The sequence below is a fragment of the Aphelocoma coerulescens genome, chromosome 4, assembly GCF_041296385.1.
Source record: "Aphelocoma coerulescens isolate FSJ_1873_10779 chromosome 4, UR_Acoe_1.0, whole genome shotgun sequence".
Taxonomy (NCBI): Eukaryota; Metazoa; Chordata; class Aves; order Passeriformes; family Corvidae; genus Aphelocoma; species Aphelocoma coerulescens.
This window is the reverse complement of record NC_091017.1, coordinates 66,849,838-66,870,603: the sequence shown is the minus strand read 5'-3', so window position 1 is coordinate 66,870,603 and position 20,766 is coordinate 66,849,838. Positions and strand designations below refer to the sequence as shown.

General features: G+C 36.8%; 1 protein-coding gene across 8 annotated transcripts in view; it reads left to right on the top strand.

The window, feature by feature from the left end:
• The window catches only part of EVC2 (EvC ciliary complex subunit 2), a 73,984-nt gene that overhangs the window by 39,053 nt on the left and 14,165 nt on the right, over positions 1-20,766 (top strand). For 5 of the 8 annotated variants that reach the window (XM_069014460.1, XM_069014467.1, XM_069014461.1 and 2 more), the window contains exons 12-17: positions 1,082-1,257; positions 7,355-7,514; positions 8,766-9,230; positions 12,193-12,393; positions 13,689-13,811; positions 20,092-20,319. In XM_069014460.1, coding sequence (XP_068870561.1) covers positions 1,082-1,257; positions 7,355-7,514; positions 8,766-9,230; positions 12,193-12,393; positions 13,689-13,811; positions 20,092-20,319 — 1,353 coding nt within the window. The remainder of the gene's footprint in view (positions 1-1,081; positions 1,258-7,354; positions 7,515-8,765; positions 9,231-12,192; positions 12,394-13,688; positions 13,812-20,091; positions 20,320-20,766) is intronic. The other 3 variants (XM_069014463.1, XM_069014466.1, XM_069014464.1) reach the window with 2 other exon arrangements.

Sequence of the window (20,766 nt, the reverse complement as noted above, 5' to 3'; positions counted from 1 at the left end):
GGGATGGTGATGAAGAGTATGTTCAGGATTTCAGTTTTGCTTTCAGTTACATTTTTAAACCTCTTGCAATAGAATAGCTTAAATTGTTTCCTCACGGGGTTTTGTTTGTCTGTTTGTTTGTTTTTACCTCCATTTGTGTTGAAAGTTAGTGCTCTAGATTGCAAAAGTTCTGGGAACTGTTGTTCTGGCTGCTTCTTGAGGAAGAGTATGATTGTTGTGGACCTGCAGGTGGAGGCTAAAAAGCAACATCTGGAAAGTAGGTGTCAGAACGTGTAAAGCTCACTCCTAAAACCTGATGAGCAACTTCATATACAGAAGCTATACATTGGCCGCTGTCAGTGGGAGATGCAGCAAGCACTTGTGCAGAAGATAGTTAAGCAGCCGGGTTAAAGAGGTAGAGCAAGTGAGAAAGGTTTTGACTATGTTTTGGCTGCTCAGACATGGGTCATGTAACTGTCAGACCTTGTCTTGGCTATTTATGCTATAGAACATTGTGTGCCTAACTCTGGTCTATTTCAAACATGTCTGTAGGTATCTAAAGCCTTCCTGTTCCCCACTGTTGGAAGGAGCAACTTCTAAGCCAGCCTGTGGGCAGTGGGCTTGGCTTTCCCTATGCTGTACTCAACATACGTGGAAGAGCTGGCTTTAAAATTTTCTTTGAAGTCAATTTAGACACCTTTGAAAATGTTACCCTTTGCTTATGTGATCATACAGTACATCGTAAAGAACAGTTCTGCTTTTGCTGGTAGGGTTGCATGTGTATGTAATTGTGAATACGTGAGCAAATGACCTGTTAACTCAGGGCACTCAGGACATGCACTAACTATTCAGGAAAATACAACCAGTATTGAGGTAATCAGGCCAAAAGCTCACCACATTATTTATTTTGTTTTGTTAAAATAACCATAATCATTTGATGTGATCATTAGAGTTAAGTTGATACATACTTACTGTTTTACACTTGTAAGCATTTTCCAGGTTTGTCCTGCTAGTGAAATCTGGTCTGATATTCATAGGTGTTAGCCAGAATTAACATTACATCTAATCAAATGTTCACATTTCTTCACGTTTTTTCCTGTAGGGTGACATTGAAGAGCTAATGGATTTTTTGCAAGCTTGTAAGAAATATCATCTGAATAAAAGATTTTCTTACAGAGAATATCTTATAAGTAAGATACAGTCAAGGTGTTCTCATGTCTCTGCTCTTATAAATGCTGCAGCAGCCCAGATATCGAGTCTTATTAATAAGACGGAAAGGTAAATATCTCAATTGTTTTCTTGTCAGCCATTTGACTATGTTATCTCACAGGCAACAGACTCTTCAAAAACCTTTTTTTCTGTGTTACCTAGCAGAAGAGTTGCATTAAAATGTTATCTGTTAGTTAATTCTAAGAAAATATTTTGTAACTGATGGACTTTGTTAGTTAAATCCCAGCAGATGCTGAGGTTTTGTTATCTGTATCCACTTTGTACAGGACAGAGATGAGTTGCTGGAAACATATGTAGTACCTGTTTGTAATTCCGATTTCACTGGGAACCAGACTCATACAAGATTCTAAATGTCTTTATACATCCATTATTTGTGTAAATAGTCATCTGTCATGTGAAAACTCATACCAGAGTCCCTTGCAACGTGTACCAGTTAAGACCATTTGTCTACAGTCATTATGCATGAATATCTGGATTTAACAGAAAAGAGCAATTTTGATTCACTTGTGATTGAATATGTTTGAGGAGCTGGATGTACAGTTTCTCTTTTCAAGCTGAAAATCATGAATATTTTCTAAAAAAAGTAGATCAATTTTTATAAATAATGTAGCTGCAGAGGATTTTGACTAGCAGAGAATATACCTGTTGCAGGGAATTAAAAAGTAAAGGCCAAGGCAGGTAAAAAAGTAGACCTGGAAATAGACTGTTGTAACACCTATTATAATACATGTAATTTATTTGGGATATCATACCAGACCCCGGCTAATTGAGTACTCTGTGATAGGATACTCAGAATCAAGGTGGAGAGGTAGAAATGGTGACTTAGCAGACACACAGAGATGTAGTTACTTAAAATTGCATGGCTATGAGGAGCACTGAGAGAGACATGGTGCTGCTACCAGAGAACTGTGTTAGTTTGGCATATGGAGGGATTACTGAGGAGCCTGCCAGGGCAGCAGAATACATCAGTGTACAGGAAAACGTGTACAGGAAAGCAATGTAGCACTGCTGCTGTTGGTCCTGTGCATGCAGCTTTATTTGTATATTTGAGGTGTCAGTCATTGATGTCAGTCTGACAATATGTGAAATGTGCATTAAGAGAACAAGATGAACATTGATCTTTATGGTGTATTTTTTCTTTCATAATGTTGACTTGATTTAAATGTAATTTAACATTAGGAAGCAGGAAGTCTGTTAAAAGCTACCAAAGATTGCATCTGTTGATGTTACAAAATAATTTATCTGGGTTTTTTGGTATCTTTTCCTTGCTTTTCTTTTTGATTGTCCTGTGTGCTGCCTGTGCTAAACTGCCAAGTTTAGCTTGAATCACCCTGAGTTTAGCTTCAAGATTCATTGGTTGGAGAGAGCTTCTTCCAGTAGGCTTGCACTGCTTTGCTAAGGTCTACAACTGTGAGGCTCAAAGACAAACATGTCCTGGCATAGGAAATATAATTCAGACACGTCTTTCACAGAGAGTTCCCTTCCATCAGCTCATTCCTCTTTTTGGAACTGTATTATGAGAAGGTCTGAGATGTTTTCACAGATGATGTGAAAACAGAGAGGAAAGGCACAGTATTAGTTAATCCAAGACCTCTGGGATCTCATCCCCAAAAAATGGATTAAAAACCTTCCAAAACCCCCCAAACTACCCAGAAACTTCCAGAAGCAGCAAGCATTATTACCAAGATGAAAAAATAATTTTTCTACGACTCTCTTATTAAACTTTCAGAGTCAGAGTATGCAGTGGTTGGTTGTCTGTGGACAAAGGATACGTGTTAATAGTTGGAGATATCATTTGTAGAGAGGCAATCCCATTTGGCTTTCTGGGCCTAGAACTAGTTATTTTCTTGTAACTTCCCACACCTGCTGCAGCAGTATTTCCTCTCAGACAAATGTTGGCCAAACTCTTATAATTCATTCTTTAGGTGTTGTGATTATAAAACTCCAGAATGCAGTATTTCAGTTTATTTGCTAGTGTTTTATTTTCACCAGGCAAACTGAAATATCCCAGTATAACTCATGAAAAATTCATAATTACGTAACGTAGGCTTGTATTTCAGTTTCTAACTAGAAAGTGATTTTGGGAATGTTTACAAATTAGAGCATTAAAATTTGAGCAGCAAGAGAAGTCTGGTCTGAATGACTAGTACTTTAAATTTGTATCCACAGTATCCTTGTTTTTCACTTTGTCATTGAATCTGCTTGTCTAAATATACATAGAGGTCTATCTTAATCTATTTTGTCCAGCTTTATAATAGAGTGCCTTAAACTTACTGTTATAAATGGAATTTTAAAATGCAGAACTTTGGATGGAGAAGAGAGAAAAGATATAGATTAGGTATATGACAGATGCAGTGATAAACCAGCAGATACATATTGAGGGAAGAAATCTTTTAAAAATGGAGCTTAATAGTATGTTTAAAATTTATCAGATAGCAAGCCAATTTCAAATTAACAAGAAAAGGATTCTGTGTGGCCAGAAATGAACGTTATAAAAAAAAAATAAAACCAAACCAATTCTAGGGAGGGCTGTGAACGTTTTAAATGAAATAGAGCAGCCAGAGTTTTCAAGTTGGGTTTTCTAAATACAGTATTTAAATAAAATGTGCCATTTGTCAGTACTAGTTTTTGGTTACACAGTGGCTTTCAAAAATCAAGCCTGGACTTCAGTGCCAAAAGGCAGGAAAGAAGATTTTAAAATATAATCTGTAATCCTGGATCTGAGGGATGTCTACATAGGCTCTTTATGTTTTTTCTTAAAGAAAAGTGGGCAAAAGGGCAGTACTTGAGGCAGTGCTTATCCTGGGTTGTTCTTGCTATCAACAGAGGTGCAGGGTTCTTGATGTTTTTAAATTATGGCATCTGTAACATGTTGTGTTATTCTTTTGCCGGTATCTTCTTGTTCACAAGAAATTTCCTTTTTCTTCAGTCTCTTAAAAATTGAATCCAGTTCTTGTAACTCACTAGGTAAAAACAATTTCAAGCTTCTTTATAAATTTCTCCCAAAATTTAAATTTTTCTAAGACCTAAAGAATTTCCTGTGTATTGTGTTTGTAAAGTGGTCAAAAGACTCTCAGAATATTGAAACAAGCACCTTGTGCTGGTCTTGTTCTTCTCAATAATCACCATTTATATGGACCTTGTCCATAGAAAGTAGTTTTTTCCAGCGGTGTCTTGGCTGGACATTTCTGGAAGTCGGTGTTGGAAAGTGAATGCCTCAAGAAGCAATGCATCAGTATGAAGTTTTCTAATAATCTCTAAAAACCTTTTCTGCTTGTAGCGCTCTGCTATGTAGGGAGGGCATTTATTGCTCTGAATTTTTATTATTATTACATGAATTCTGATCTGGGTACTGGCAAGATGCCACTTCAGCAGGTGAAATCCTGATGTGGCTGGAGCAGCATGGGCAGAGTCATGCAAGTTCTCTCTGTGTAGTTTCTGTATAGTGATGTGATTCAGCCTCCATGTACATTAAGGTTGTACAACTTGTCTGCTTCATATCTATCTCCCTTTTGCTTTAGTGATGCTCCCATGCTTTCTCTAGCTTTCATGAAGCAATTTTCCTTTGCTGGGGTCCAGCATCCCTTCTCTGTAACATCAACTACAAAGTCCTACTTTTTACTTACATGCCTTCACTCTGTATTTGCTCCTTAATTGGTCGGCTTTCGTTCATTACAGAGAAGTCAAGATCTCTCTCTGATTGACCTGTGGTACTGCTGTTGTTGGCTACACACTGCACCTCTGTACCTTCCTTGCTGCTCACTGCCTTTGGGAGGATCTCCCTTTAAACATCCTTGTCATTACCGCAGTATTGTCCTTCATTAAAATTATCTTTGTTCAAAGACATGTGCCTGTACATTTCTTCAGTGATTAAATGTCTGGTATGCTGATACCAGGCAGTTTATCATACAGTCTATACTGTCTCATTACCTTTCTCTTCTCCTTTTGTTTTGCATTTCTGTTCAGAGTCCTTTGAGACCAGGACATATTTTATTCCTAATACTATAATTGTTTTTATATTGTATTTATATGAAACAAGAAATGAAGGTGTCTTGCCAGGATTGAGCCTTTCAGGAATTACCATAACACTGATTAATATAAGTTGGCACATAAACTGACATAGGCTTCTGTGGTGGGATACTGCATCACCTCCAGTTTTAGCTGTGGACATACTGGATCTCTAAGTAAATCAAATAATGTAGACCCTTTTTTTTAATCCTAAAAATAGGTAGCTATATATCATCTTCCTATCATTCTGTGTTGCGTCACTTTCCTTAAACTTTCATTTGCTGTGTGGTTCCAGCACATCTGTCTTTTTCTATTGCAGACTCTTTTCACTGCTCTGGACAGGGATTTTAATTGGATGCAGCAAGCCTGGGTTTATTTCCTCAGTACAAGAAAGGATTAAGGTGTTAAATATAATATCTTGGTTATTATCTTTCCTCACTTTCTCACCATAATTAATTACCTTTATTCACATATCTTTTGCCTTGGGTTCAGTCAAAAAGGAGGGGTAGGACTTAAAAGTTACCAAATACGGGCTAGAAACTTGGTTGCTCTTGGGGAGTTTTTTGACATAACACTGAATTTTAACATTGATTAGTTTCAAGGCAGAAATTACTTGGCCAAGAATGACGCTTGGTGGATTACTCTCAATATACTGAGAGGTGGTTTAATCCTCTTTGCAGATTAAAGAAATGCAATAGATAGACTTTGAAAAAGCTCTGCAAAAGGAGGATCTCTTTTATTGACATAACTGTGATAAAGCACATCTCAGTTTCTATCCAGCACATGCATTATATAGGGGATGATGTTTCATGGCTTGCACAGATAGTTGTGGATGTTTGAGATGGAGAGGTGTGAATTACTGGATCTGGCCAACGTGGTTACTATGCTGTGACTGCAAACAAGCTAATATGGTAATCTTCTGCTTTATTTTAGCTCTTATTTTGAGGATTTTGGTTGGAATTAAGTTGTCACAGTATCAATAAATCTTAATAAACCAAAATGAGATTCTCCTTTCTGGAGAAGGGCTTGCTTGCCACATTTAACTGCTACTTTAATTTAGGAATTGGGCCAGATATCACAATGTAATGGAACCTTGAAAGCCCTGGATTCATCTGAGTACCTGCTCTGTGTGTAATGTTCATGTCTTCGAAAAAAGGGGGACTGCATAAGTAAACTAGAAGGTATCTGGATAACATCCAGGTTCAGGTCAGGAATTGGAGCTTTCAATTCGAAGTTTCGTGTTGACCTTTTCAACACCACATTTTTAAGTCCACATTGTTTAATATAAAGTATAACTCATGAATGTCCAACAACCTGGTCTGAATTAAGATGTTCTTTTATTCTTCTTTTGAATAAGAAGGATTTGGGGAACTTGTAGTGTAAATGTAATCGCAGGTAAGTTCTGAAATTCAATTTAAATTTGTGGAGAGGGAGATCTTTTTAACTGTTGCCAGTGCTCTTTAGATCTTGTTTCCTTTGACATGAAATAGTGTAGCAACGGGAGGTAGACCATAGTCTTGAACTTCCATTTGAGAGCACCATGGGCTTATGACCAGCAATTTGTTGTTTCTGATAACTGAAGTTTGCTATTATTTTGAAATTTTTATAATTCGTCTGGTATAAATTTACTAGGCAGTCTGAATATAAATATTTTGTAGATATGATTGCTTTGTCTATTAAAAATAAGTTTTTGTTCTTTTTACTTGATTACATACTTTAAAGAGAAATTTGTTTTTAATGACAAGAAGGAGTTGTAAAAGACATATAAAATTGCATTCCAGGGACATTAAATGAAAAAATAAAGTATGCATAATATATAAAGTTTAAAATGTCTCATTTGAATATCACATTACAAACTGATATGTAATTGGTTTTCCACTTGCCCTTCCTTCCTTCCTTCCATCCTTCTTCCTGTTTCTTCTTCGTACACCTTCACAAACTGCCTCAATTCTGTGCTCATCTCTGAGATTGTCCTATTATCCCCTTCCTTGTTTGATTCTCCCAGGTGTCACTGCTAAAGAAACTAAGATCATTCTGTGTGTCTATTTTGCTGAGCCTTTTTATGGTACTAATTGCCTCAGATACCCTTTCGCACTTAAGAATTTGGGATAACAGGCTTCAAACACTGTTATTACAGAGCAGGTCATCTACCTGAAAGTCATTTGGGAATGCTGCTGGACCGAGCTGAAACTGAAATTAATTTTGTTAAACAGAAATTTGATCATGATTTAAAACAAGAAAAGCAGAAGCTTTGCCAGAAACTCATTACCAAGCGAAGGCGGGAAATGCTGCAAAAGGTAATTATTTTCAGTGTATTTATTTTCAAAGGGCTTATCATAAATTAGAAATTGAATTAATTGAAGAATAAAATGTAGTTCTTACAACAGGGGTCAACACTGCCAGGAGCATGGTTGAAAATAAGTGTCAGTTGGTTTTAGCTGTGTACCACTATGTTCTGTATTAGTCATGCAGTAATTTATAGCTTTTCTTCTAGAAAAACCTGCAAGAAATAACTTCAGCTTAGCTGGAGAAACTTCTAAAGCCCCTCTGCTTAGTGTACCATGTCCAAGGGGGTCATGACAAGTCTCTGTAACATGCAGACACACAAAAGCCAGCTCAGGTTCAGGAGTTGGTGAGGGAGATGGCTCAGGTGACAGTCACCATTTTCTGTGGGTTTCCTGGCTGTGTGTGACCTGAGTGAACTTCAACAGCACAGTTAAAATTCAGCTACAAACCAAAACTATGTAAAAGTTGCTTGTGGTAGAACTCATGTCACCTTATCTCAGCCATCTAAAAATCAAATGTAACTCTAAAAGATACAAGTCATGTCATAAGGTAAGATGACCTGCAGGTGTTCTGAAAGGGACTTGTCATCCAAAGGTTTACTTCAAAGTTACATTTCTCTGCCTAAAAGATGTAGAAAAAACTATCTTGGATTATGTGGTAGTTCTTTTAGATGACCCTAGTTAGGTGAGGTTGAGCTTATCTTTTGCAGGATGTGTTTCAGTGCTTTGTGCTCTTTAACAGATACCAGTGTGAGCATAGACAGCAGGCCTGGTAATGGTGATGTCATTTGTTACGTTTATTCTCTGTGTAGGTAGCTTTGGTTTAACTTTCCAATGAAATTGCAAGATGGGGAAAATAAAAACCCCAAACTTATTTTTTCCCTCATTTTTAAAAATTCTTTTCCTTCTTTGCTGTTTGATCCAGATTGACTTCTGGAATGCTGCCAGATGGCTGAAGTTCAGCTAGCTGAGATTATGTCAAACCACATGATCATGCATGTGTTTAGGTGTTAGCTCTTCTATCTAGCAACAGTCCATATTATCACAGCCTTTGTATCTAACAATAATAGTCTGTCACCTAGGTGCTCATAAAGCCAATCTGTTGAGGGCTAGGTAAGCCTCTGGACACTGAAAAGCAGTTTCAAGAATGTGGAAAAGCAAAAGCATGAAATTTTGTGTTGCTATGAAATCCATACTTAAGGAGCTAGAATTCGAGATGTTTCTTTTTCTTAACTTTGTTCCTCCTTTTGGTAAATGAATCAGCAGAAAGAGCATCAGAAGGAGCAGCTGTCACTTGGAGACCCCTTCAAAACTACTAATGAGATCTCTCACTACCTGAGACACTGGAAAAATCTTCTGAGTGATCACACCATTGAATTTGAAGAACTTACTGAAAAGCTTGACAATGAGGCCAGCGAAGAGCTGAAAGAGCTTCTATTTAACGCAACGGAGAAAGCCATTGAAGAGCTTAAACGTGTTCAGTGTGGAGTGTTTGTGCAAGAACTAGTCAAGCTCAGTGTGCCAAAATTGTTCCTGCTAGAAGCTGTGGAGGAGCACAAAAAAGAGATGGTTGTTAAACATGGACAGCTTGAAAGGGAAGAACATGAAAAGAGCATGGCTGCTGAAGAGCTGCTTCAGCTCACCAGGCAGAAGCTAAGCCAAGAGCTAGAAACAGGCATTTCAGAACAAAAAAAAACCAGGAGCTGGGAACAGTCAATATTCATGCAAGTATCTTTCTGCACTCTTTTCTTAGTTACTATTGCAAATAGAAGAGAATTAGGAGTTTTCACACCTGTCCAGTTGTAATTCCTAGTAATCAGTTCTCTGCTGGGCACTTAGAAATTGATATTTTTTTTCCAAGCGCTCAACCCATGTGGCACCAGTGGGTGATCACTGCAGTGGAAATCCCAGGAAACACAGTCTTGAAGCTAAAAACGTGGAATGAAGGCTTTATATTTCCATTCCTTCCATGGGAGGTATCCCTTCACATCTTTCATTGTTATTCATTGTCTGTTCTTCGAGGTCCCACACTTTGGAAATGCCAGTTAGTACGTCAGACCTAACTGGCCCCAAGTCCAAGTTCAATATATTCCTTCTAGCCACAAGTCAAACCCTACTCATCAGGTTTGTTTTAAGCTTTGTCCCAGTATTTCTACCTAGTCCCTAATTACACAGTGCAGTATCCTGCCTGTCCAGCTCATGTCTCCATGCGTCAGACTCGGCTGCTCTGGCCTGCTGACAGAGTGCCCCTGGCACCAAGCCCTGAGCCAGACAGGCACCATGGCACAGGCAGTGCTGCAGAGAGGAGTTCTGGCTGCTGGAAGTGTTTTGGCCATTGCTGCCTGCTGCAGTGTGACCCTGGGGAGGTGGGAAAGCAGGTAGTGGCCTTGCCTCAGTTGGGAGACCTTGCACGGGGAGAGCCCATGGCTGTAGCCAGGAGTGGTTGTGCCTCTCAGAGTGAGCAGCGAGGTCCCTGAGAGATCAGGGAATGTTCATTAGCATTTGTTCTTAGCTTTCAAGTACATTTATGTCTGGTTGTTAGATTGCCTGAATATTTGCAGTACTACATTTCCTATAAAATGTCTATTTAATAAGAGACATTGTTAGAGACATGGGAACATGAAAAAATAAAATTGCAGCTTTAGGGGAAGCAACTGGAACAGGCAAACCTATAATAAGCTGTGTGGCTCTGAAGAAAATGTACCAGGCATAAGAGATTGAACAGGGAGGGGGTTAAAAAAAGACACTGGTAAAAGTTTCTCCTTCATACCTCTTCTTTAAAGCAAAGTAGATTTGTATGGGCAGTTCTATCCAGGCAGAATCTTTGTAAGTTTTCCTGCCACATATTGTAAAACCATGTAAGAGGAATATAAAAATAAACTTTATCCATTCCATTGGCTTTGTTAAAAAAAAGAATTACATTTTTTCCTGTTGTTTTGGTTCTAATTTCAAGGGCTTTGTATTTTATTCAACATTTTAGATACTTTCCTATAAGTCGTTTATATGTATTTTCTAGCTTGTCTTACTGTCTCTTGTTCATATTGCCAAGAGCAGACCTGCAGGAGTATGGAAGTAGATTGTATGACCCAGCAGGGCTTTCCTGGTTCTAACTTAGAATCCCATAATAATTGTGTTCCAACCTGGAGTGTGCCTGTCATATTTGTTAGATACTATCTTTATTTGAAGCAACGGTAAGCTGTTTGGGTTTTTTTTCAGTAAAATTCAGGAAAATATATACAAAAAATTGCAGCAACAAGTGTCCTTCAAAAGCCCTTAAAATCTGTCACTGTCTTCTTTCAGTCCACTGTCAATTACAGTATTTTGATGACAGATGCCAGCTCCCATGTTTATGTTCTCATCTGCTATCTAGTTTTCACAAAGAATTATTTTGAATGATAGCTTTTCATTTTTGTTGGTTATCAAAGAGACCATGGGTTAGTCCAAAATGTTTATGAAGATTGTTAATGCCTAAAGTCCTTTTTAAATATAGACATGGCAAAACTCTATTTGCTGTATTTTATTTTGTATCTCTGTCTATATATCTATATACATGCATTTATACCATGGATTTTCTTTCATGAGTCTAAGACAAGATGACAAATGGTTAAGTATACTATAAATGATCATTTGGAGTAGTCTTGTCTTAAAATAAGTAATTCTTTGAAGGGAAAAACCTCATGCATTAAAAATGTATTAATTAAGGATCTAACTGTTCTTTGCTGAATCAGTAGAAAGTAAAAAGGATTTCTAAACTCAATGATTTGATGAGGTAGTATAGGCCTGTTATATATTGAATAAAAGTATCAGTACTAATGAATCATGCAGTATAATATATTTTTCAATGAAAACTACTCTTTAAAAAACATGCTGTTTGTGTTTTAAATACAAACAATTTTTTTGTGGAATAAAGGAAATTTCCAAACAAATTAAAGTATGCTATTTTTTATGAAATATTCTTAAGGAAATAAGATAAACAAGGCAAGAAGATAAATGTAGCCTAAGGTTAATCAGAACTGAGCATGCTTTATTTTTAAGTAACTTCAGCTTGACCTTTGATCAGTTCATTAGAGATCTGTGTTGAGAATCTTACTTCTATATACTTCTATAAAATGGAAACTTTGGGTAATTCAAATAAGTCTTAAAACATATTGTGCTGTTCAGACTGCAAAGAGCCTTTTTAAAAACAACAGCTGGAACCCTTGTGACTTGTTGATGGAAGGGATGACATATGTGTTCATAATAGAGAGAGACTTTTATTTTATTTTTTCCTTCTCAGTAGCTGTGACTGCTGAGGGCTGAGAAACAGCATGGGGAGGCTTTATGGGAAGCTTTTATCTTGATTTCAGCTGAAGTTCAGGGATTGTATTGTCTGAAGAGGTGGAAGGACTTTATGCATAGGAAATGTGCTAAAAATATTAATTTACTTTTAAAATATTCAAATGCTGTTTTCCTTTGAAAATGAAGTTTTACAGTCCAGGAAGCTCTGTATGCAGAATTTAAGGTATCCTCAAGGATATTGTATGTATGCTGAGCAGTTCATTGCTGTGTGTGAAATCACTAACTGATACATGAAATAGACCAAAAAAGGATAATCCCTGCTAAAGTATTTGTGTTCATGTCTCTTGCGTTTTATGCATTATTGCCTAAATCATTGAACAGCAAATGGCTCTTGTTTTTTTTTAACAGGCAGCTTCTAAGTTTACCCCTCTCGCTCTCAGAAGAGGAGTTGCTTAGAATGAGGCAAGAGTTGCACTGCTGCTTCTCTCAGGTGGACAGCAGCTTGGCTTGGCCCAAGATAAGAGCAAGAACCTTGCTTCAGGCTTTTGAGGTGGAGCAGAAGGACACCGAGGTGCTGAAGGTTGAGCAGAATTTAGCAATGACCTACAAACAGGTGGGAACAGTGTGGGATCAGTGTGGGGATGTGGAAGGGCTTCCTGGGTGTACCTGCGGCTGCTGGCATTGGCTACAGATCTGAGTCCATAGCTTGTCCATAGGTGTGACAGCACTTTTCCTGTCTGCATGGACCAGTGGACTTAAAGATAGTTGGGCAGCAGTTGGATAAGTAGGTTTTTTTTTCACATACACCTGTGTATTTCTGCTGCTTTAGTGAAAGTTTTGGGAGTTTCTGGAAAAGAATCTTCTATATTGTTTTGTCTGTTTAGGAAAGTAAAGCTCCTGAACTAGATGGCCTTTCTTGGCAAGAAATTTGGCATGATTTCTGTTTCTTGTTTTCAAAAGATTGAAGTGTATGCCGACAGTTGGGGTTTTTTTCCCCACATCTAAATATGTAGAAGATGAGGCATACTCAAAGTTAGAAGAATATTTCCAACAAGGAGTCTATCTGCCTATCAAATCTAGCACTATTTAAAGAACCCTGTGAGAGGTGTTTAATTCCTTCAGTAAAGTGCAAAAGCTATGGAATCATAAATGGTTTTCAGTTCTTATAAGGTAGCAGGGTAAAAAGCATTCCCTGTATTAATTGTATCTGATACTTTCTTTAAAGGAGGACTTGCCCTTGCTTAGTTTTTGTTCAGTTATGTTTTCTCAACATGTAAACTACCTTGGGTTAATTGTGCTAGGAGTTAGCCTAGTTCAAAGCCTTATTAGTTTCTAAAATACTAAAGGAGGGAAATGACTTTGCAAAACCTTACAGTTGAACAGATGTTATCATTTCCCCAAGAGTACATATACTTAGTTGGTATTCTTGTAAAGAAATGGAAAGGTCAAGAATAATTTGATTACATGGAACGGTGCCTCTTAATATTATCATGGTTCATTTGTGATTCATAGACTGTGTGTTGAAAACAATGTAGATCTTAAATTAATATTCTTTGTTCATTTTCAGCTGTGCCGAGGAGACAACTTAGCAGTTAAAATCTTCTCTTATTATCACTACTAAAGCTTGTTTAAAATCAAATGTATATGCTACCAGTTTTCATGGAAAGGATGAATATATAATTCTACTTGAAAGAAATTTTTTAAAAAATTCTAACTTTGAATGTCCAAAAGGAATCTTCTGAGTGAATAGGCAGCACCTTCATTTCAGAAATATTTTCTCAGTGAAAGTCATATTTGCCAAGTGTTTCATTATTTGATGGATGTGCCAATAATAGCAAGTAATAATCCTAATACCAGCATCCTCATATACCTCTTACAAATAAAGCATTTTTGCTCATCTTGTTACAGCAGCATTCTAAAATGGGAAAAACAGGATCCAGGAATAGAAATAAGTTAGATATTCTGAAGAAATCTTTACAGGACAAAATTTTAATTTATGAAGACTCAGTGAAAGATGAAAATTTAAATAGGGTAAGTACAAACTTTTCTGGACTGAGGTCAAAACCTAGATCTTCAGTAATTAAAGAATGACAGTCTTCTATCAGTGTGAATAAGAACCAGATAAAAAAAGGTGTGAGGTATAGTGTCATGATGCATCTCCCTACTCTTGCCTGATTTGATTTTATCAAGATGTATTTCAAGCTGAATAGTTTTTGCTTTGTTTTAATTTTTGCATCTTAGTTACAGAACTGATTTAATGTCTCACCCCTTTTTCTTCCAATGGTTCTGGGGCTTGGTGTGTGCAAGACTGCAAGACTCCCCTAGATCCTGTGGTTTTCTAGAAAGACTTTCAAAACATGGAAGGTACTTCAATGCATGCTTCAGCTGAGCAGCATTTAGTTCTTGGACATCTGCTAATGCTGCTGAAAACCCAAAAATGGATTCTTAGATCCAAAAACTTTTCGGGTAGGGTCTGAGTTTATTTGTACAGAGCTAACTGAAAGGAAGTCTTGATTCTGGTGGGTTTTAAAGACACACAGCCCCAGTCTAAAATTAATTCTCAAGAAATGAGTGGGGCTGATCTTAATACAGGATTTTGAAGGCTTTTTACTTCTCTGCCAGCAGATGTTCCAAGTGATCTTTCACATGTGTACAATATAGGTAATAAAAGTTTTGTATGTCAGAGGGACATTGCAATGATAAGTTTGTTAGACAGAGGTGGTGCACAGCTGTAAGAACTACACAGAACAAGCAGATGTCATTGGTAATTAAAATTGGTAGATGAAAAAATAGTTTCAAAAGCGATTACAATATCAGTTTTAGTACCAATTTGGACAAAAAGCTATTTTTATACCTCTTTCTTATGCTTTTGATACCTATATCCTGAAAAATGAAAAACACTGGGTCAACATGTTAATTCAGAAATAACTTCACTTTTATGTGAGAGCAACACATTTTTTGTATTGGTTGCAGATGATAAAAGCAAGTGTATATCTAGTCTAGCACCCAGTCTTTGAAAGTGAGAGCAGGTGCTTGAGCAGGACTGCAACAAGAAGGCAAGTATGTTCTAGCACTCTTCACTAGTTCAGTAACTATGGCCCAGGAATGCTCTAATCCTCTAATGGAGTCATTTAAATTTTGGCTTCAATACCTGATGCCCTGATCCTCAAAATTTAGGGGGTTTGGTACTGTTACTTGAAAGTACATGAGATTATGGGCTAAGCTCTAGAGTTTAAAAAGTACTGAATACTTGTTTGGTGTAATACTGCCTTACATTTCTATTAGAATCTTGTTTTAACGTTGGAAAGTTAGCTTCTCTAAGCCTCATTGTACCAGTTTTATATGCACCATCTGGCATACCTGTTGTTGTTCTAATTGTATGGCTGGTTTCAGAGCTGGCAAGAGTCAGAAAGAAACTCATGTGGCTAGGGGTAGATAGTAATACCAGTTGAGTAATGCAGCATTTTGTTTGTTTAAGGGGAGTTAATTTACTGTATAATGTTGAAGGTGTTTCACCACCCCCATTGTAAAATATTGTGAAATATTTCTTCCTATTTTAAAATACTTGATAATAATTTAAAATACATAATAATAAATATGTTTTAAAAGGTTAAATGTTTCTAACAGTTGTAAAATATTGCTTCCTTATATTTAGTCTTAAATCTACCCTTGTATAGTTTAAAATAATTGCAGCAGGCCCTGCTAAGTGGTTTATTCCCATCTTTCCCCCTTAAATATTGAAAGGCTGCAGTAAAATGTCCTCTGACCCTTTTCTTCTCCAGGCTGAACAACCCCAATTCTCTCAGCCTTTCTTCAGGAGAGATGTTCTGTCCCTTGTATTTTGGGCATGTTTAATGTACGGCTTTCATACCTAGTAATATGCAAATACTATCTATTTTTATCCATAAATGTTAGGATTCATGGAATATACTGAACATGTTGTATAGATCCCATGCTGTTTGACAAAAGTATAAGTGTTTCTGTCATCAGTGGCATCTCTTTTGCCTTTGAATTCAGCCACAATTAAGATACAGTTTCGTGGGCCTCCTTATAAGTGAACTTGAGTTCTCAAACTGCATTTCCATCCTCCTTCATTATTCATTTTAATGGGTTCAAACTTACAATAAAGGTGATAACTCATTTACTCATTCATCTATTCATTATTCGTTCATCCATCCCCAGATTTCATATATGTATAATTAATTTAAAGTTCTTGTGTCTGGAACTGAGCCTCCTGTGAAGAAGCAAACTGTGCATTCAGTTGTGTGCAAACACCTGTCAAACATTCCTATGTAATTTTTTTAATCTATATTTTTAAAGTTTTATAACACATCCTGGTTCTAAACCACAAGGGCAGACTTCAAGTATTACTTAATAATTTTGTGGCATATAAAGCTAGTAATAGTATTTATTTTCTCCTTTCTTAAGATATTGTTGAAGATGTGTATTCTGGCAGGCAGTGTCTTAGACATGTAAATAAAAGCTGGAAGAAAAGGATGATTCTTCAGTGTGTGCATGTTGTCATAACTCATTCATTCTAGTAGTGTTGCAATAATTTCTGTTAGTTAAGAAGCTGCTGTCATGCGCTGAATAGGGAGCATCCCATATACTCTGAAGCATTAGTCCTTTTGAAAATGGACCTGTTTATTCCTAGTCAGGTAAGTCTGCTTGACTATTTTTTTCACATTCCTTGGATAGGTACTATTGTAATGAAAATCATAAATTATTTAGTCTCTGGCAGCCAAAACTTTGGCTGTTATCATCCATCATTTTCCAGCTTTTAAGTAAACTCAAAACTCAGTGTAGCCCAAATTTTGAAAGATGACTTGTGGAGTTAGTTGTCCAGCCTGGTTCATTTCTGACATGTATTACCCTGTACAGTGATGCTGTAGCAGTGAATCTCCCTTAACACCTTGCTAGACAGCAGCTGTTGGCAGCAAAGTATTGCTGGTTGCATTGATATAAGCTCCTTGCCTTTCTTTAGAATCTGTTTTTTCTGGTATTTGGTACCATAAAAATTTGGTACCCATAGGCAGCGATATGGGATACACAGCATAAGGTCACCCCAAGACACGTCTGTTTAACTGTTAAGGACTCACTTCCATTCCACCCTCTCTTTAAGAATCACCCAGTAGTGCAGCAACTTTCACCACTGAAAAGAGGAGTGAGGGCAAGTCAGTGGGAATTTCACAAGGGAGACCTTAAAATTGGACCGTGGGACAATATAGCTCTGAAAATTGCTAAATGTGTTTGTAACACTGTCTTGTGTCACAGTGGTCAGTCATGTAACATTTAATTCAGTGTGCCTTTCAGAGGAAAAAACTTGAGTCTTACTTGACAGATTAGTCCTGTGCACAGGCTTTTGAAGAAAGATTAATATTTTTTATGTTTTAAATATGTGCCTCACCAAGAAAACTGAGTTAGGGTGGGATTTTTTGTCTTGTGCAATCTGTATCAAAGCTGTGACATGTAGGATGTTCTGTGGGATTTTTTGTCTTTGATTTCAAATACCTCTGAACTGCTGGGCTGTGAGCTTTAGTGGAAGATGCTAAAGCTACTTGCTTTTCAGTATAAACCACTTTGTAGAAATTGAAAGGCTTCAAATTCACTTTAATAGATTTCTTGCAAAGAACATAGAAGATACATATATTAAATATTATTATTATTGACTTTTTTCCTACAAAAAACTGAAACATAGAAACAAGCAATAGATATTTCTGGATCTATCCTAGAGTAAATGTCATCTTCTTTCTTTTGAGCAAATACTGCAAGACAGCTCAGCTCTTGTTCTGTAAATTCCTGATTTTGACTATCTCTTGCTTCACTATAAATATCTGCCTCCTGTGTTCCAAGATAGGAGCTTAGTTTTTATCATTTTGGTCACCATAATGCCCGTGCAACGTCTGAGTTAATTCTCCTTGTAACCCAAATATGCCATATGCTTATTTGTAACCCATATGCTTGCTTATTATTTAGTGTCACTCACCTGCATTATTCCAGATTGATTTGTTAGATTAACAGTAATGTTGAGAGACAGTATCTGTCTTTTATGATGGAGATTTGTTACAAGTATCAAGAAAATAAATCTGCCTCCAGTTTGTGTCTGTAGGATGATTTCTTATTCTTGACTTGTTACTGGCTTAATTCAAATTAGTAGGAAAGATTTCCTGAAGGTAATCTACCTCTTGCGTTCAAAGACATTCCAGATGATTCGGTGGAGCCTTTGGAGAGTATCACACGAGCAAGAGCATATCACAAGCGTATTTGGTTCCAAATCACATTTTACATTTACCTCTCTCTACTGGATAATAGAATTTGTATGATACACAGCCACTCTTAGCACTCTTATCAATAATATTTCCAGAGAAAATTTCTGTTCATCATATTGCGTATTTATCATCTTAGGTACCTAAAAACTAGGTGGAAGTATCCTTAAATTCTGCTTTAAAACTAATCATAAGTAGAGTCAATCATGTGTAATTGTGATTAACATGAACAGGAATCTGATAAGGTTTTTCATGTCTTCAGTACATATAATTTCAATTTGCGCAAAGATGTTCTGATGGCCAAAATCAGGTTTTGTGCCAATGGGAAGTCATACAGTGTCTAAGGGCTACAGTTGACCTTTCTGGTGTTTAGTTTACACCAACAGGGCAATCACTATTGGTCTTTATTATTTTTAGACTGGTAAAATGGGGGAGGTTGCATGTACAAAGGGGTACCACAGAATGCCTACTGTGTTAAGGTACTAGGCATGTACATATCAGAGTTAAATAGCCAAGCTCATCTCTGCCTGTTGTTTGAGAGAGAGGCCAAACTTGATGGGATAAATGCTTTTCCATAGAATGCAAATGTGAGTATCTGCTCTCAGAGGCCATGGTGGTAATAAACTTGACCAAAACTTTAAAAGGTTTTGACATTCCTCCTTTGATGACTGTGGTTCTTCCATTCTGTCACAGGCAGTAGTTATTTGAGCACTGCTGTTAAAATACCTAGTGCTGGAAATTTCTGAAAATGATCATTTCTGAGAATGGTTGTGGTTGGTTTGGGATTTTTTTGGTGTGCTGTGAAACCTATCAGATTTGTCAGGATGAAGAAAGAATTTAGAGATGGAGTGAGGAAAAACCTTGGGCTCTGATACCCAGCACTGGGCATGTGGGGCAGCAGGTGATAGCAACACCAAGTAGTGGAGTCGGAGCTCTCAGGGCTTCATGTGCTTTCTCTGTCTTCTCTCTTAACAATCCTTTAGGCCCATGTGAATAGTACAGGGAGAGAGAATAAAAACAAACTGGTAATTGTTTACTTTCTTTTGAAGATTCAGGTACCTAAATGTTAGATATGCAATGTAGCCATCAGTGTCTAACCTAGACAGCCGCCTTACATGTCAGTGGAAACCCATTTTTTAGGATATGAAACCTACCGAGAGGTACCTTTTCCTTTTCTTTGAGTGTGAAGGGAGCTTAGAGTGACAAGCTCAGATGGAAGCATCTAAAGAAGGTAATTGCAGCTGGCTGCTATACACGTTGTCCCACAGAAAAATAGTCACAGTGCAGTGTCCTTGGCTGTCAGTGGTACAGCATGGAGAGCTCATCAGTCACACTGCACTGGATTGTGTGCCTGCACATGCTGCACTTGTCTTTCACCCTTGAATAGTTTCTGTGGATATTCCATCAAATGTGTGGCAGCAACACAGTTACTGAGTTAAATAATTTTGATTTTATGCTGTTTGATGTTGATCCAATCCAGTTTTAATCTTATTTGAAATCCATTGCCTATAGATTTTTGATTTACAGTTTCTTTTATATAAGAGGATTTTTGGTTATTTGCTCAAAGAATAGTAGGTTGAATGTCATCAGTCAGCGTTAACTGACACTTGCCAACTTGAAACTAAATACAGTCTTTTTATAAGTTTCATGTTTTTTCTAAACAGAAGGGTGTATTTTATCTTTCCATTTAACCATAGTTAACCATGGATTTGTTTGTATTTCTAGCTTTTAATTTTATTATAATAAAAATTATATAGACCCTCTGTTTTGGGTTAGCATTTAGTATTAAAGTTTTGATTACCGTAAAAGAAAGCCTGATCTCTTTACAGTATTTGTACTGTAATTTTTTTTTTATTACAGTATAAGCTTGGAATTGAAGGTTAAAAGAACTTCTTAAAACAGTGTATTACATTATAAGATAACAGCATTGATTTCTTTGCTGTTATAATCCTGCTTGTTAATTACAGACTGCCAAAATCGTAAGTGTGCATGTGAGAGTTTCTGTTAATCTTTCTATCTTTTGTGTTTTCGTATTTTTTTTTTAGATTAAGTACGAGTTGCAGCTTGAAAAAGAGTGTCACCTGCGCAATCTGGAAAACAAACTTGGAGAGTATATTGCTTCTTTAGCCTTTCAAAAAACTGTTAAAAAATCCAAAATGCTGGAGCTGTATACAGCTATCATAAATGTGCAAGCTTTGCTCTTTGAACAACTGAACACATCAAAAACCCTGTCAAAATTGGAATGTATTCAGATTTTGGAAGCACATAATCCTGTAAGTAATGTAGTTGTTAAAAGAAAAAAATCCTGTTAGGAAACAGCAACTGTTAGAGCATCTTTGACTTAGCTGCTGGTTTGCAGATTCTGGTGACCCAGACTTTAATTTCTGTGAGTATGTGCACTTTAATGCATTTAGTAAAAGACATAAAGAGAAGGAAAGTCTTAAAGACAAGGAAGATTGTGTATTATTATTTTTAATTTTTTGTTATAGTTGCATACAGTCAGAAAGAGCAGTATTTTGGTGGCTACTTAATATTTTATTGATTGAAAGAAAGTTGAGAAGTGGTTGGGAGTCATGACTTGAATAGTAAATTGTTGTGACTGTCTTACAGAATTGCTCATGTTATAATGCTGTCCATATGCAAAATCCGTAATCACACAATATGCTTCAGCTGTCAAGTTTTTAGAGATTATCTATACAGCCTTCTACCTATCTCCCTTC